The sequence below is a fragment of the Ascaphus truei genome, chromosome 5 (genome assembly GCF_040206685.1).
Source record: "Ascaphus truei isolate aAscTru1 chromosome 5, aAscTru1.hap1, whole genome shotgun sequence".
In the NCBI taxonomy this organism is placed as follows: Eukaryota; Metazoa; Chordata; class Amphibia; order Anura; family Ascaphidae; genus Ascaphus; species Ascaphus truei.
In genome coordinates this window covers 155,901,861-155,916,610 of record NC_134487.1, presented here as the reverse complement: position 1 = coordinate 155,916,610, position 14,750 = coordinate 155,901,861, and the positions used below count along the sequence as shown (strand labels likewise).

At 42.9% G+C, this 14,750-nt stretch overlaps 1 protein-coding gene across 1 annotated transcript in view; it reads left to right on the top strand.

The window, feature by feature from the left end:
• The window catches only part of RAD50 (RAD50 double strand break repair protein), a 98,626-nt gene that overhangs the window by 52,494 nt on the left and 31,382 nt on the right, over positions 1-14,750 (top strand). The window contains exons 14-17 of the mRNA XM_075601111.1: positions 3,169-3,406; positions 5,351-5,540; positions 7,439-7,565; positions 9,367-9,560. Of these exons, the coding sequence (XP_075457226.1) occupies positions 3,169-3,406; positions 5,351-5,540; positions 7,439-7,565; positions 9,367-9,560 (749 nt within the window). The remainder of the gene's footprint in view (positions 1-3,168; positions 3,407-5,350; positions 5,541-7,438; positions 7,566-9,366; positions 9,561-14,750) is intronic.

Here is a 14,750-nt window from a genome sequence, read left to right as displayed (position 1 = left end):
ACAGGAGGGGGGGGGGACGAACAGTGGACAGGAGGGGGGGGGGGACGAACAGTGGACAGGAGGGGGGGGACGAACAGTGGACAGGAGGGGGGGACGAACAGTGGACAGGAGGGGGGGACGAACAGTGGACAGGAGGGGGGGGACGAACAATGGACAGGAGGGGGGGGACGAACAGTGGACAGATGGGGGGGGGACAGTAGACAGGAGGGGGGGACGAACAGTGGACAGGAGGGGGGGGGACGAACAGTGGACAGGAGGGGGGGGGGGGGACGAACAGGGTGGGGGTGGGGGCAGTGGACATGAGGGGGGGGGCAGTGGACAGGAGGGGGGGGCAGTGGACAGGAGGGGGGGGCAGTGGACAGGAGGGGGGGGCAGTGGACAGGAGGGGGGGCAGTGGACAGGAGGGGGGGGCAGTGGACAGGAGGGGGGGGGCAGTGGACAGGAGGGGGGGCAGTGGACAGGAGGGGGGGGGCAGTGGACAGGAGGGGGGGCAGTGGACAGGAGGGGGGGCAGTGGACAGGAGGGGGGGACGGACAGTGGACAGGAGGGGGGGGACAGTGGACAGGAGGGGGGGGACGGACAGTGGACAGGAGTGGTGGGACAGTGGACAGGAGTGGTGTGGACAGGAGGGGGTGGGACAGTGGACAGGAGGGGGGGGGACAGTGGACAGGAGGGGGGGGGGACAGTGGACAGGAGGGGGGGGGACAGTGGACAGGAGGGGGGGGCAGTGGACAGGAGGGGGGGGGCAGTGGACAGGAGGGGGGGCAGTGGACAGGAGAGGGGGGGCAGTGGACAGGAGAGGGGGGGCAGTGGACAGGAGGGGGGGGGCAGTGGGCAGTGGACAGGAGGGGGGGCAGTGGGCAGTGGACAGGAGGGGGGGCAGTGGACAGGAGAGGGGGGGCAGTGGACAGGAGAGGGGGGGCAGTGGACAGGAGAGGGGGGCAGTGGACAGGAGAGGGGGGGCAGTGGACAGGAGAGGGGGGGCAGTGGACAGGAGGGGGGGGCAGTGGACAGGAGGGGGGGGCAGTGGACAGGAGAGGGGGGGCAGTGGACAGGAGAGGGGGGGCAGTGGACAGGAGGGGGGGCTGTGTACAGGAGGGGGGGGCTGTGTACAGGAGGGGGGGCTGTGTACAGGAGGGGGGGAAGTGGACAGGAGGGGGGGCAGAGTCGCACACACTCAGTCACACACACACACACACACACACACACACACACACACACGTCTCAGTCCCGTGATGCGCCCTTTCTCAGTTCCGTGAGGCGCCGCAGGTGGGGGGGGAGGTGGGGGAGTGACACACGCGACACCTACCTGTACTCCCGGCCGCTGCCATCTTCTCACTCGGCGCCGCGAGGGAGTAAGGGGGTCCGCCATCTTACGCGCCGCGTGACAGCCTGTTCCCCCGCCGGGGAGGGAGTGGAGCGGGAGGGATGTGAGTGGAGCGCGAGGGAATGGAGCGGGAGGGAGTGGAGCGCGAGGGAATGGAGCGGGAGGGAGTGGAGCGCGAGGGAGTGGAGCGGGAGGTGAGTGGAGCGGGAGGTGAGTGGAGCGGGAGGTGAGTGGAGCGCGAGGGAATGGAGCGCGAGGGAGGAAGGGGGTCCGCCATCTTACGCGCCGCGTGGCAGCCTGCCTGTTCCCCCGCCGGGGAGGGAATGGAGCGGGAGGGAGTGGTGTGTAGCGGGAGGGAGTGGTGTGGAGCGGGAGGGAGTGGAGCGGGAGGTGAGTGCGGGAGTGGAGCGGGAGGAAGTGGTGTGTAGCGGGAGGGAGTGGTGTGGAGCGGGAGGTGAGTGCGGGAGTGGAGCGGGAGGGAGTGGAGCGGGAGGTGAGTGGTGTGGATCGGGAGGGAGTGGTGTGTAGCGGGAGGGAGTGGTGTGGAGTGGGAGGGAGTGGAGCGGGAGGGAGGTGAATGCGGGAGTGGAGCAGGAGGGAGGTGAGTGCGGGAGTGGAGCGGGAGGGAGGTGAGTGCGGGAGGGAGCGGGAGGTGAGTGCGGGAGTGAAGTGGGAGGGAGTGGAGCGGCTTCCGGGCGCGTCTTAGGTGGGCGCGTGTCCCCCCGCCGGGGAGAGAGGGAGTGGAGCGGGAGGGAGGTGAGCACCGGGGAGGGGGGGAGGTGAGTGTGATGGGGGGGAGAGGACAGAGGGGTGTGTGTGTGTGTGCGTGTGTGCGTGTGTGCGTGTGTGCGTGCGTGTGTGCGGTTTTTTTTGGACCTTTGGCCCGTCACTCCGCCTCAGGCCAATGAGAGGTGTGGGGGGTGGGCCAAGGGGGTGGTGTGAGTGTGTGAGCCCAATGAGAGGGGGGCGGGCAGGCCAAGGGACCAATGAGATTGCTGCTAGGGACGCAGACATACAGTGCTTTCAGAAATATATAGTAGATATAGATATATATATATATATATATATATATATATATATATATATATATATTGTATATATTTTGTGTATATATATATATATTTTTTGTGTGTGTGTGTGTGTATATATATATATATATATATATGTGTATATATATATATATATATCTGCTGAGGGAGGCCCCTACCTTCTTTTTTTTACCTAGTCTTCTGCCCGTGACACCCCTACACTGAGTGGTGATGTATATCTCACATTGCTACATGTAGTTTCATTGTATCCACTCCATGCAAATATTCAACACATTTGTATGGTGATTCTTTTAAATGTGGATATATTTTTTCAGTGTGGGATTCCTATTACAGGTGTGCTTTTACAGAGCCCCCTGTGTCCTGTGCATGTCAGTATTGGTTCTATGTTTAGACCCTTGCCTCCAGGTTCATCATGTTTGGTAGAGCTGAGCCCCCCTCTTCTTTTAAATTTCATCTCCTGTTTTAACTCACTTTAATAAAATGTCTTTTGTTACACCTTATATTATGTCCGTGTGCTTTCTACAAGGTTGCTTTCTCTGTTGTGTGTGTATATGTGTGTGTGTGACTGTGTGTGACTGTGTGTGTGTGTGTGTGTGTGTGTGTGTGTGTGTGTGTGTGTGTGTGTGTGTGTATATGTATATATATATATGTGTGTGTGTGTATATAATATATATGTGTATATGTATGTGTATATATACACACATGCACTATATATGGGATTTGTTGTATTACAATTTAGCAGAATATGAGTGATTTAAATGACCTGAGTATTTTGATTGCTTTTTGGAACAGCAATGCTGGCCGGAGCAACTGCTGTTTACACTCAGTTCATCACCCAGTTAACAGAAGAAAATCAGCCCTGTTGCCCAGTTTGCCAGAGAATCTTTCCCTCCGAAGCAGAGCTACAAGATGTGATTAACGACATGCAGTCCAAGCTGCGCCTTGTTCCAGATAAACTGAAATCAACTGAAGGTGAATTAAAGAGAAGAGAAAAGAGAAAGGATGAAATGACGGAGCTGAAACCAATGAGGCAAGTGACACTTAAACGGCTCACTAACATATTGTAGCACTGACAGAAAATGTTGAAGGGTCCTTACAATACCAACAAAACATTTAATTTACTAATGATTGTGTTTCAAATATGTAAAGACAGGACTAAACAAAGATTGAGGGATTTTGGTCATAGCTGCTGGAAAATTCACTTATATTTTATTGCTGAATAGCACATACACAAATGCACTGCGTTTTAGGGAGGTAGCCCCCTTTCATCAAGTACAAAAGCTCTGTGCTGTGATTGCAGCTATTCGTACATTGCAAAGTAATTCTCTGGTAAAGCAGGGGTTAAACATGCCCTTTCACTGGTTAGATTTGGTCCTGAGAGGAAGTGCACCCTTAAATGACTGCCAGAACAAAAATAACATTTTGTTTGAATAAATGATTGGTTCTTGCCACAAGGTGGTAGCATTGCTCAATGTAGAGATCAGGTGTTCTTACCGCACAGTAGTGATGTGATATTGTATCATAGTTACACAGTAGATGAGGTTGAAAAAAGACATGCTGTACGTCCAAGTTTCAACCTATGCTACATTTAGACAACAGATACTTAATCCTGTATTTTACTTGCAGTACAGATGCAGCCAGGTGGTTGTTCGCGTAGTCAGCCAGGAAACCGCAGATGGCAGCTGCCTAAACAACTGTCTGCTCGCGGAATCCCCTCAACCAAACTAATGGTTCATCAGGATTAGCACAGCGGCGGTCCCTGCTTCTGAATGGGACTCTCGCTGTGTGAGTCCTATCGGGCTGCATCAGTCTGAGTGTAGACAGAATCAGTCACTCTCTCTGCGCACATCTAACAGGCGATCGCGCTGCTTTTATTTTAATAAAATATTATTGAAACAGGGGGTCTCCGGAGCTGAACCAAATTCATTTCAGCCCCGGGACCCCATGCTTCCTGAGATACAGGCCCCGGTATGGGGTGCCGGTATCTCCGCCATGTTTAAATGTCCCACGTGGGTGCCAGTATCTCTGGTACATTTAATTTGGCTGCGTCATGTAGTGGCAATGCAAGGTATCGCCCCCCCAGTCTGACGTGTACTGCCACTAACTTAAGTAGTGCAATGCACCACATCTCAGTGAATTCCGTCAGAATACTGTATGAGAACATTCATTTATGTCTACATAGTGATTGTGTCCACTTAATATATCGACTGCATTTATTTACAAAAGAACTGCATATCTCCACACAAATGTCTGTGTATTAAAACTGATTTAGTTTAAAGATCTAGCACATGTTTTGGGGAAGTGTAGATTCATTGCCGTTTGTGACACTTTTCAGTTGGCCAACATTAAAACTGTTCACAGATTAAATAATAGTATACAGAACTTTTGGCACTTTTATAGGATTCTTCTTTGAGTGTAATTTAGTAGTTGCAAGACCAATACTTCCGACGAGAGGAAATGCAGTTATATTTGATCCTGAAACAAACACAAATCAATAAGCCATCCCTACAGTATGAAAGAAAAAAATTAGCATTGGAAGCGTTTTGGGTTGAATTAGCTTTAAGAATTGCACTGGAGCATCTTTATAAAAATGATTTGAATGACATTCCTATTCACAGGGAACTTAATTATCCTTTAAATATTAATACTGCCTGTAATACTGTAAATGACTGGCGCTCATGTACTTGTTTTGATGAAGCACAACCTTTTGGCCGTTCAGACTGACTTATTACATTAAACATGTCACAAACGCTCCTTTCAACTCAGAAGGAACAATAAATTCCACCCTAGGTCTATGGATAGATAGCTTAACAAAATAACGAATTTCACCCCAAATCTTCACATTCCTTCTAGGGAAGGTTAGGCTTGATTTGAAAAAAAAATAAATAACACAACTGCAGAAGTTTTCACAGGCCCAAATCAGAATTTTGGAAGATGCACAAAAATGAATCTTTCACACACAATTTATTTCTAGGCAAATGCTGGTTGAACTTAAAGAAAAAGACATTCCAGAGCTAAGAAACAAACTCACGGCGATAAACAGGGAAATACTGCGAGTGAAAAATGATGTAGAAGAACAGGAGACTCTGTTAGCTACATTTATGTCTGAAGAGGAAAGCGCCAAGGCCTGTTTGCAGGACATTGCCCTCATGGAAAGATATCAGGTAAGTTCAGGTGACTTCTGTATCGGCGAATGGAAGTGTGGTGCGACCGCAAGCTCCATACCAATAGTTTCCACTGCAATGAGGGAAGCTGAACGCGATCTCTCCCAAGAAAATGATCCAAAATAGACCTTGTGATGTTCAGAATTCCACAAGACAAGGAAAAGGTGAAACAGCCTGACACGAGCTGTCAATGTCTCCCATGTCTGGCTTATAGCAATACCAAGAAAATACATTTTCAGTATCAATTTTTCTAAACAAATGGCAGCCAGCAATGTTCAATCATATGTTAAATTACATATACTTCTGGAGAGCTAGATCATAATAGGAAACGCTAAAAAGCACTGAACCAAGTTTGAACAGTTTTATTGAAATGTGATATAGAAAAAAAAGATCTAAATAGAGTATTTGCCTTAAGTGGGGTTTTTTTCTGCTATTTGCAGAACCCTTTTAGTTTCTTTGGTGCTAAAGAATTGAACTGGTTTTGTGCATTTAAAGGAAGCAGTGGTTTTATGGTCTATTGGTTACGTGCATATACATAGCAATATGTGGAGGATTTTCCGAAAACCATATTAGTTCGATTGATCAAGCAAGAATTTGATCTGACAACTAGTGTGTTTTTAAAATAATCTGATCTTAGAATTTACAAGAGTAGTTTCATTCTGACTGATCAAGGCAAACGGTGCAGAATTTCCAGCGGCTTCACCTTCCAGTTGACCTCACTCGCAGAACTATATGGCTGCTGCAGTCGTCCTTGGCGGCCAATAAAAAGCTGCAACATCAATGGAAGATTGAGTCAAAGCTTTCTATTTATGACTCCAGTATATTTGTCGTTTTGTAGTAACTGGCAAAAATTAAGTTTAATTTAGGGGCAATCTGGCGGTCCTCAGTTCAGGGAAACATCATGGTTGGAGCACCCTGGGCTCCCATTAAACTCTTGTGGTAAAAAAAGAAAAGAAGATTAAGTTCTGGGAGAGTGCTGTTTAAATGAGCTTTTCTTTAAAGAAAGAAAAAAAAAATATTCCCCTCCGAGTTGGGAAAGAAGGGGTCTCCAGAGCTGAACCATGTTAATTTCAAAAAGGGGGCCCCCTGCTCCCCGAGATACTAACATCGAAAGGTGATGTCAGTATCTCACAAGGGATGACTTTGCTGCTTCGTATTGGCCCGCGACTTCCTATGCCCAGCTGGAGTGACTACCAGCAGCGACTATCAGCAGCCCCTTAAAATGGAAGTATCTCGGGAAGCAGAGGGGCCCCGGAGCTGAAATCAACACGGTTAAGCTCCGAAAACCCCTCTGGTTTAAACCTTGTAAAAACATGTTAAAAACAATAAATAACACGAGCTAACACCGCTTTAAAGCACTATGACATAAGTCCAATATAACGATGTTGTAGGCTAATGGAGGGCAATTGTGGCCTTTTCCAAGCTTTTCATTGGTCCTTCTTTTAAGAGAAAGATCTTGCATTTAGCTTGGTGAATATAACTTGGCCAAGTGTAGCTTGATCCAAAATGTTGGCAGTGCTCCAACCTATTCTTTTGATAAATGACTGGCATTTCAGGGAACCTCTGTTTTTTTTTTTTTGCTGATACAAATATGAAATTAGGACCGACCCTCTAACGAGACGGAATTACTGTAAATGTAGCATTTTCAACTGGCACAGAGCAAAATGTGTAAACTGTTGCTGTAGCATATAATACATATTTGTAACCAGAAAATATAAAGTGTTCATGCATTTTACAGTATAGTTTATTAACCATATGCTTCCTCTAATACTGCTAAACTATCAAAAGAACCCACCTAGAATTGCTCTCACAATAGCACCTTTGCTTTTTGTGTTTACTATTGGTAATATAAAACGTATCGACATTTGCAACACGCTTTCCCCACATTGTAATTTCAGATGGAATTGAGAGATGTAGAACGGAAAATAGCACAGCACGCCACCAAATTACAAGGAGTGGACCTTAACCGCACTGTCCAGCAGGTGAACCAGGAGAAACAAGAAAAGCAGCACAGCTTAGATAATGGTAAAAACAAATCTATAAATGATAATTATATTTAAAAAAAATAAATGTTGTAGTTGGTAATGATTTAACTAGGCAAAAGCTGACCTTTTTATGTCAGGAAATGGTGATTGGTTCTAGGACGTGTTTGTGGAGGAGTTCTAAAGGAGTGTATCAATATTTGTACCACTAATTGTTACTGCCTTTCTCTTTAATTGCGTCGAATGAAATCCACCTGAATTTTATTTACCATAAGAAATCAGCGCAGAATGAGGCAGTGTGCAGTGGGGCTGTGTGACATGAGCATGCTCATTTCTTCTGCATTAACGCAGGAGTAAATCTGTTGCAATATGTCAAGAACATTGGTTAAAGTGGGAAGTAGCATCTGTTTGAGCAGTGTACTATCTAATGCTGGGCATTTTGCATAATACAGCATCTTAATTAAATGTAATGCATCATTTAATTTTAGTTAGGAAAGATCTAGAAGAATTTAAAACCAGAGACAGAACATGAAACACAGACAGAGCTCAGTGCTACATCCATTGTCACAAATACACGGTACAGTGCCTATATATATATATATATATATATATATATATATATATATATAGATATCTTTTGAATAAACTGGTCTTTTAGTTTAACATTTTGGCCAAAGTGTTGTAAGCCCTTGAGCCCCTCCAAGGCAGACCCCGTCTCAAGGGTCCTAACACTAAAATAGATTCTTAATAACCTGTACATTACCAGGAAGAATGATTTATAATAAATCTGTCAAAATTAGTTGCATAGTTCTAAGTCTGATTGAAGCTCTTATTAATCTGTACTATACCAGGAAAAGCACTCTGTATTAGATTTGTCGCTATCAAACTGTATGCAAGTTTCCCTGAGTGTGGAAGGTGTAAATGGAGTGAGCTGTCACCATTTAAAAGTGGGAGGGGGTGAGAACTTCGAACTATGCAACTAATTTTGACAGATTTATTATAAATCATTTTTCCTGGTAATGTACAGATTATTAAGAATTTATATTAGTGTTGGGACCCTTGAGACGTGGTCTGCCTTGGAGGGGCTCAAGGGCTTACGACACTTTGGCCAAAGAGTTAAACTAAAAGACCATTTTATTCAAAAGATATATATATATATATATATATATATATATATATATATATATATATATATATATATATATATATATATATATACACATACACATATATATATACATACACATATATATATATATATATACATATATATATATATATATACACATATACACACTGTACCGTGTATTTGTGACAATGGATGTAGCACTGAGCTATGTCTGTGTTCCATGTTCTGTCTCTGGTTTTAATTATATATTGCCATGCTCAGTAGCACTCCTCTTTGACACTTGTACGCAAATATTATGTTTAGAGTAATTTGCACCAGGGGTCCCCTGAGCAGGACTATACGGCAAAACACCTGGTCCAGCTGTGTCTACGTAATGTGGACCAGAAAAGTCCAGAGGCAGCAAATCGGACATTAGAGAGCGCCTGTCGTTCCTCTTCTTCATTGGCTCACTGGCAGTGTTGGCAGCCATTTTGTATTTCTCAAAGGTGCTGTGTAATCTCCGTTTCATATCCATGTAAGCTTTTGGTGAGCCTGCTTTGGGGAACCCTGGTTCGGGTTAGTCAAATAAGTACAAACTGAGCAGACTGTTGCTTTTATGTCTTAAGAGTTTACATTGCATAAAAACTATGCTGCTTCTGTTTTTTTTTTTTTTTTTTACTTTTTTTCCGCGACATGTTTAACTCTTAATAAAGTCACATTTTTTGGTGGGTGGTAGTTTCCGGTAAAATTGAGTTGATACGGAAAAGGATACAAGACCAGCAAGAACAGATTCAACACCTTAAGAGTATGATCAATGAACTGAGAGCAGAGAAGCTTCACATTTCCAAAAACCTTCAACGCCGCCAACAGTTGGAGGAGCAGACTGTGGAGCTGTCAACTGAGCTCCAGTGTCTGTCCAGGGAGATCAAGGTAAGGAATAACTGCAAAGAATAACTTAAGCTCAGCCAGTAGTAGAAAAGTAAGGAAAGATTAAGGTGTATACAGGAAACCTAGTAGTCAAAAATAACTAAGGGGGCAATTAATGCAATGTTGCACTCGAAATCTGTGAATTATAACAGAAGTCTTTAATTATTAAAATAAACATTGGTGAAATAGAAGTAGTGGTGTCTAGAACACAAACGTATGTGTGTTCACTTGGTGGCTTAGCTTCGGAACTACTCTGGACTAGTTTTAATTTTGTAAGTACATTTGTGTCCTATACTCCAGTAATTCTATTTCACCTATGTTTATTTTAATAATTATTTAAGGACTTTTGTTTTAATTTTCCCATAATTCTTAGATTGCGAGTGCAGCATTGCAATGCTTGCCCCACTGGTTATTTTTTAAATCAAGTTGGGGAACTTAGGACAACTGTCTGTTTGTAGAACTGTATATGTACTTGTTACATCATTTATATGTTTATATTGTCACAGTTTTGCTAGATGCAGGTGAACATTCATATTTAAGCATTTCAGTACCGGAGAGACCGCGGCAACAGAGCGCCACAGCCACTCTGGCACATTGGTCCTCAGGAGCGATCACATTACCTCGCGAATGGAAGAGCAGTCTTCTCATCCAGTCAGATGGCATTCACCGCTCTATAGGAACGCAGGACGTGATCTCTCAATGACAATTAGCAAAACGTCCATGACATAGCTACTACGTCACGGGGCCCCTGGAATGCCAGACCTCGTGATGGGTGTAATGAGGCACTCACAGGGTTAAAGTAGAAATTTCTCTTTCCTCTTTTCTTCCCCCCCACCCCCCAGTCCTTTTTTTTTTTTTTTTTTTTAATAAACATTTTGTAATTTTTTTATTACAGAATTTGAACTGTGGTGTCCAGAACACCAACATTGTGCAATATTTAGCGATTGATATCCGCTCTATATCATATCCTAATCATCTCTGGGTCAGATAGCAAATGTGCCTACATACTGAAGTAGGAGGGAGAGGTGCCGGAGGATGAGGATTGGGAAAACATATAGGAAGCCGTGGCAAAGAGCTCGATATGCACTGTGGTTAAAGAAAATTAATATAAATTATTATTACGATGGTATATAACCCCGGTCAGGCTTTGTGCCATATATCTTCCACTCTCCAACCTGTATCAGAGGATGTGGCCAGAACGGCTCAATGTCACACACACACAGTGGTCCTGCCCAGTGCTGGTCTCTCGCTGGTCTCTCTCTGGAGGCAGGTGTTTTAATTCATAAATGGGTTATTTAATGTCAACCTGAGACCTGATCCTTGGATGGTTCTTTTGGGCAGATCAGTTCCAGATATCCCAAGAGTTCCTGGGAATACAGTGAACAAAGTATGTGCTGCACTATTAAAAAAATACTGATAATATGACTAATGACCAATATGTGCACTAAAATCACTTAAACTAAATATTATAGTTTGTTCGTGTGACTGCCAATCAGTGAATCGGATCACCCATAACAGATGTGAAGTAATGAAAAAACAGTACTGTGAGGCGCCTAACGTAAACGATGCTAAGTGAGCAAATTCAAAATGTGTTAATATAGCAAATGTTAAAACAAAGTAAATAATAAAACTTATCTAAACATAAATGTAACAGATACAACCGTGAACAATGTCCTTTAGTGATTGTCCAAATTACTCCATTGCCGTTGGAAAGAACCAGATGGAACGTGACATATGAAAAAAAGAGAAACATAACAGTGTAATACTGTATAGAAAGAGCAGGATGAACCTAATAATAAAGGAATGGCAAGTTCCTCAGAGGTAGGAAATGTCAAGAAAATAAGGTAAAAAACATACATTTAATAAACATTAAAAAAATAACATATGCAGTTATCACAAGAGAAACCACTCCTCACAACAGCAAAAATTGAAATCCTACTTACAGGAGATAAGTAGCTAATGCACATTTAGTAATATCCTTTACAGGGAGTAGCTCCCTCTCATGTCTGGCAAACACCTCTGGAGTGCTGTCTGCATCTGATCCAGACCCGCTGGTGTGCACAGGTCCTCCTACGGCTCCGCTTCTCTCCCCTTCTACCGACGTCTGAGCCACTGCTAGCCTGGAAAGCCGGTCACGCTCTTGCGAGAGCTGATGGTACACAAGCCGGTTCCGGGTATAGTGCAATGTGTTCAGAAAACGTCCTGCAAGAGAATGAAGTGCACACCTATGCACGCTGGTTTGCAATGACGTAAGGAAGTGGTAACTCCACCCTACGCGTTTCACGGATCACTCCGCTTCGTCAGGGGTATGCTGTATAGGAGTGAAGTCCTTCCGATCTTTTAAATAGTCCCATCAATCAATTCCAGGGAAAAAACATGTGATACATATTTCAATCAATATATATCTAACCTAAATTCTCTTCATCCTAAACATCTGACTGCTCAAAAACATATGAAAAAGATACAAAAAAAATCATTGTCATAACATATCGTATTGAAACATATTAATCAGTACTTGTCAATCCATAAAATAATTATTGTAGTACATTTTCTGTCTTATACCATTCATTTATAAAATACAAAATGCAAATTCAAACATTAACCATTATATATATATATATATATATATCTGATTGATACTTTTGATTCTATACAATACAAATAACTATGTTTATTTTTACTTCAATTTCTTTTTTTGGACTGATAAATAAGTCAGTCAATTTAAAAAAAAAAAAAAAAAAAACAACTTCACAAGTGTGGGACTCCAATGCAATATACACATACACACCCATGTACCTTTTTATTTTATTTTTTATTACTTACATTTTTTATTAATCATTTTTCCAAAAGTAAAAGGGGTACAAAAAGAAAAAAGGAAGGGAACAATACAATGGTACAGTATTGCAAATAGTCTGATGATTACACATTAGGAAGGGAGAAGAATATAGGAAGGGGGGACGGGGACAGCATTTGAAACCATGTGACATAGTAAATAACAGGTTAAATACAACATAAATCACTCTGTTCAGATTAGTCTAAACTAAATATGGGGATATACCTGCATGACTAAACCAAGGAGCCCATGTTTCTGAGAATTGTGAAGTGGAACCAGTTAGGTAGGCTGTGAGTTTTTCCATATAGACTATATGCCAGATTTTGTTATTTATTTGGTTTAAGGATGAGGGAGTCTGTTTCCAGTTTTTGGCAATGGTGCATCTAGTAGCATTTACAATTTGGGAGATAACTTGAATTTCTTTTTTTTACGATTGGCCATTGGCTTTCCCAATACTATATATATTGGGTCCTAGGGGACAGTGATTCCCAAATCCTGTGTATTAGAGCAAACACTTCCCTCCCTGTTTGCTGAATTTTTGGACACGACCAAAATATATGCAGTATATTCCCCATTTCGCCACAACCACGCCAACATAAAGGAGACACATGGGAGAAAAGAGTTCAACCTAGTAGGAGTCATAAATCCATCTAAATATTAGCTTGTAAATATTCTCCTTAATCACAACACAGGAAGAATTTTTGGAGGCGGCTTCCCAAACATCTTTCCAGACATCAAGGTCCAAATTGGTATTTAACTCCTCCTCCCAGGACACCATATATTTATCAGGAGTTTGGCTATTTTTGACGGGAGTCAAACTATGATATAGCCTGGAAGTAATGCCCTTCATAAGAGGCTGGCGTAGACACCAGTCTTCGTATAGGGTTAGCACATGTGGTTGGTTTGGCTTGTAGATGGATTGGATATAGTGCCTAACTTGGAGAAATCTGAAAAATTCGGAGGAGGGAATGTCGTGGCTCTTTTGTAACTAGGTGAATGGACTTTACCTTTAACCGTTGGTTATTAGTGTAAAAAGAGAGGGAGGGATCTGAAAACAGGGGTTGCATGAGGGATGGGGTACCAGTCAGTTGGAACCTAACTTTAAGGGAGTCCCAAAGATTACATGCAAAAGATAACACCGGGGTTGTGTAAACATCAGCTGGTCTAGATTTTGTATTAAGCCAGGGGAGATTCTTAATTTCAAATGGAGCAGATCAGTTCTTCTAGTTCAACCCATCTTTTTTCAGTTGGGTTTGAATGCCAACTAACTAGTTGCCCTAGTTGTGCAGCTCTGTAGTACTTTTGTAGGTTTGGGAGGGCTAAGCCTCCTTCTAACTTAGGTTTATAAAGGATCTCTTGGCAGACTCTAGGATGTCTATTTTGCCATACAAATTTCAGAATTTTTTTTTTTATATTATTTAGGTCCTTCTGGTAAATCTTTACTGGGAGAGTTTGGAAGAGGTACAGTAATCTAGGTAAAATATTCATTTTAACAGTGGCTATCCTTCCGAACCAAGATATTATGTATGGATTCCAGGTGGACAGGTCCTTTGCAACTTGGTTGAAAAAAAGGTTTAAAATTTATTTTGTATAAGGATAAGTAATCTTTTGTTATCTGGACCCCTAAATATTTAATGTGGTTCTGATTCCACTTGAAGTCAAAATTTAAGTTGAAGTAATTTTACCATATCCTTGGGAAGGTTTAAGCTAAGAGCCATAGATTTGGAGTGATCCTAGAATCAAGAGAAATGGAATTAAGAGAGGTAGGAGATCTTCAGCTTCTACTCCTCCTTGGCTATGAAAACGGTAGCCACGCTCAGACCACATATGCAGATCTGCGTTGTAGCGGATCGCGCTATAACGGGGTTGAGCTGTTTTTGTTTTATAAAAAACATTAAATTAGTAGCAAGTTTTGATAATTTTTATAGACAATTATCTATAACAAAAGGCACAGAGAACGTATTGTGCAGTGGTTACACACTACTGCTGCTCATTTGCACTGGGGATTTGGTGTTGCTTGTGCAAGCTCTGTTACATATAACGTGTTCTGTTATCTTCTGCAGTTTCACTATCTGAATACATGGTGAGAAGTTATTTTGAAAACTACTGTTAAAGGTTACTGACTATTTTATTGTCTTATGTTCAGAAATAAATTGTTCACAATAGTGTGAAACATCTAACTATACTTTATAAGTGCTTCTATCTATAGTGTTTGCACACACGAGGGTGTTTGTTACTTTTTTGAAAAAATTTTTTACCCACCATAACTTATTTAAGCCACACAGAGTGACACCAAAGTGTAAAAGGTTAACAAAACACAGAGTTGTATTGTTAAAGAAGCACATGCTAACTTGCCCATC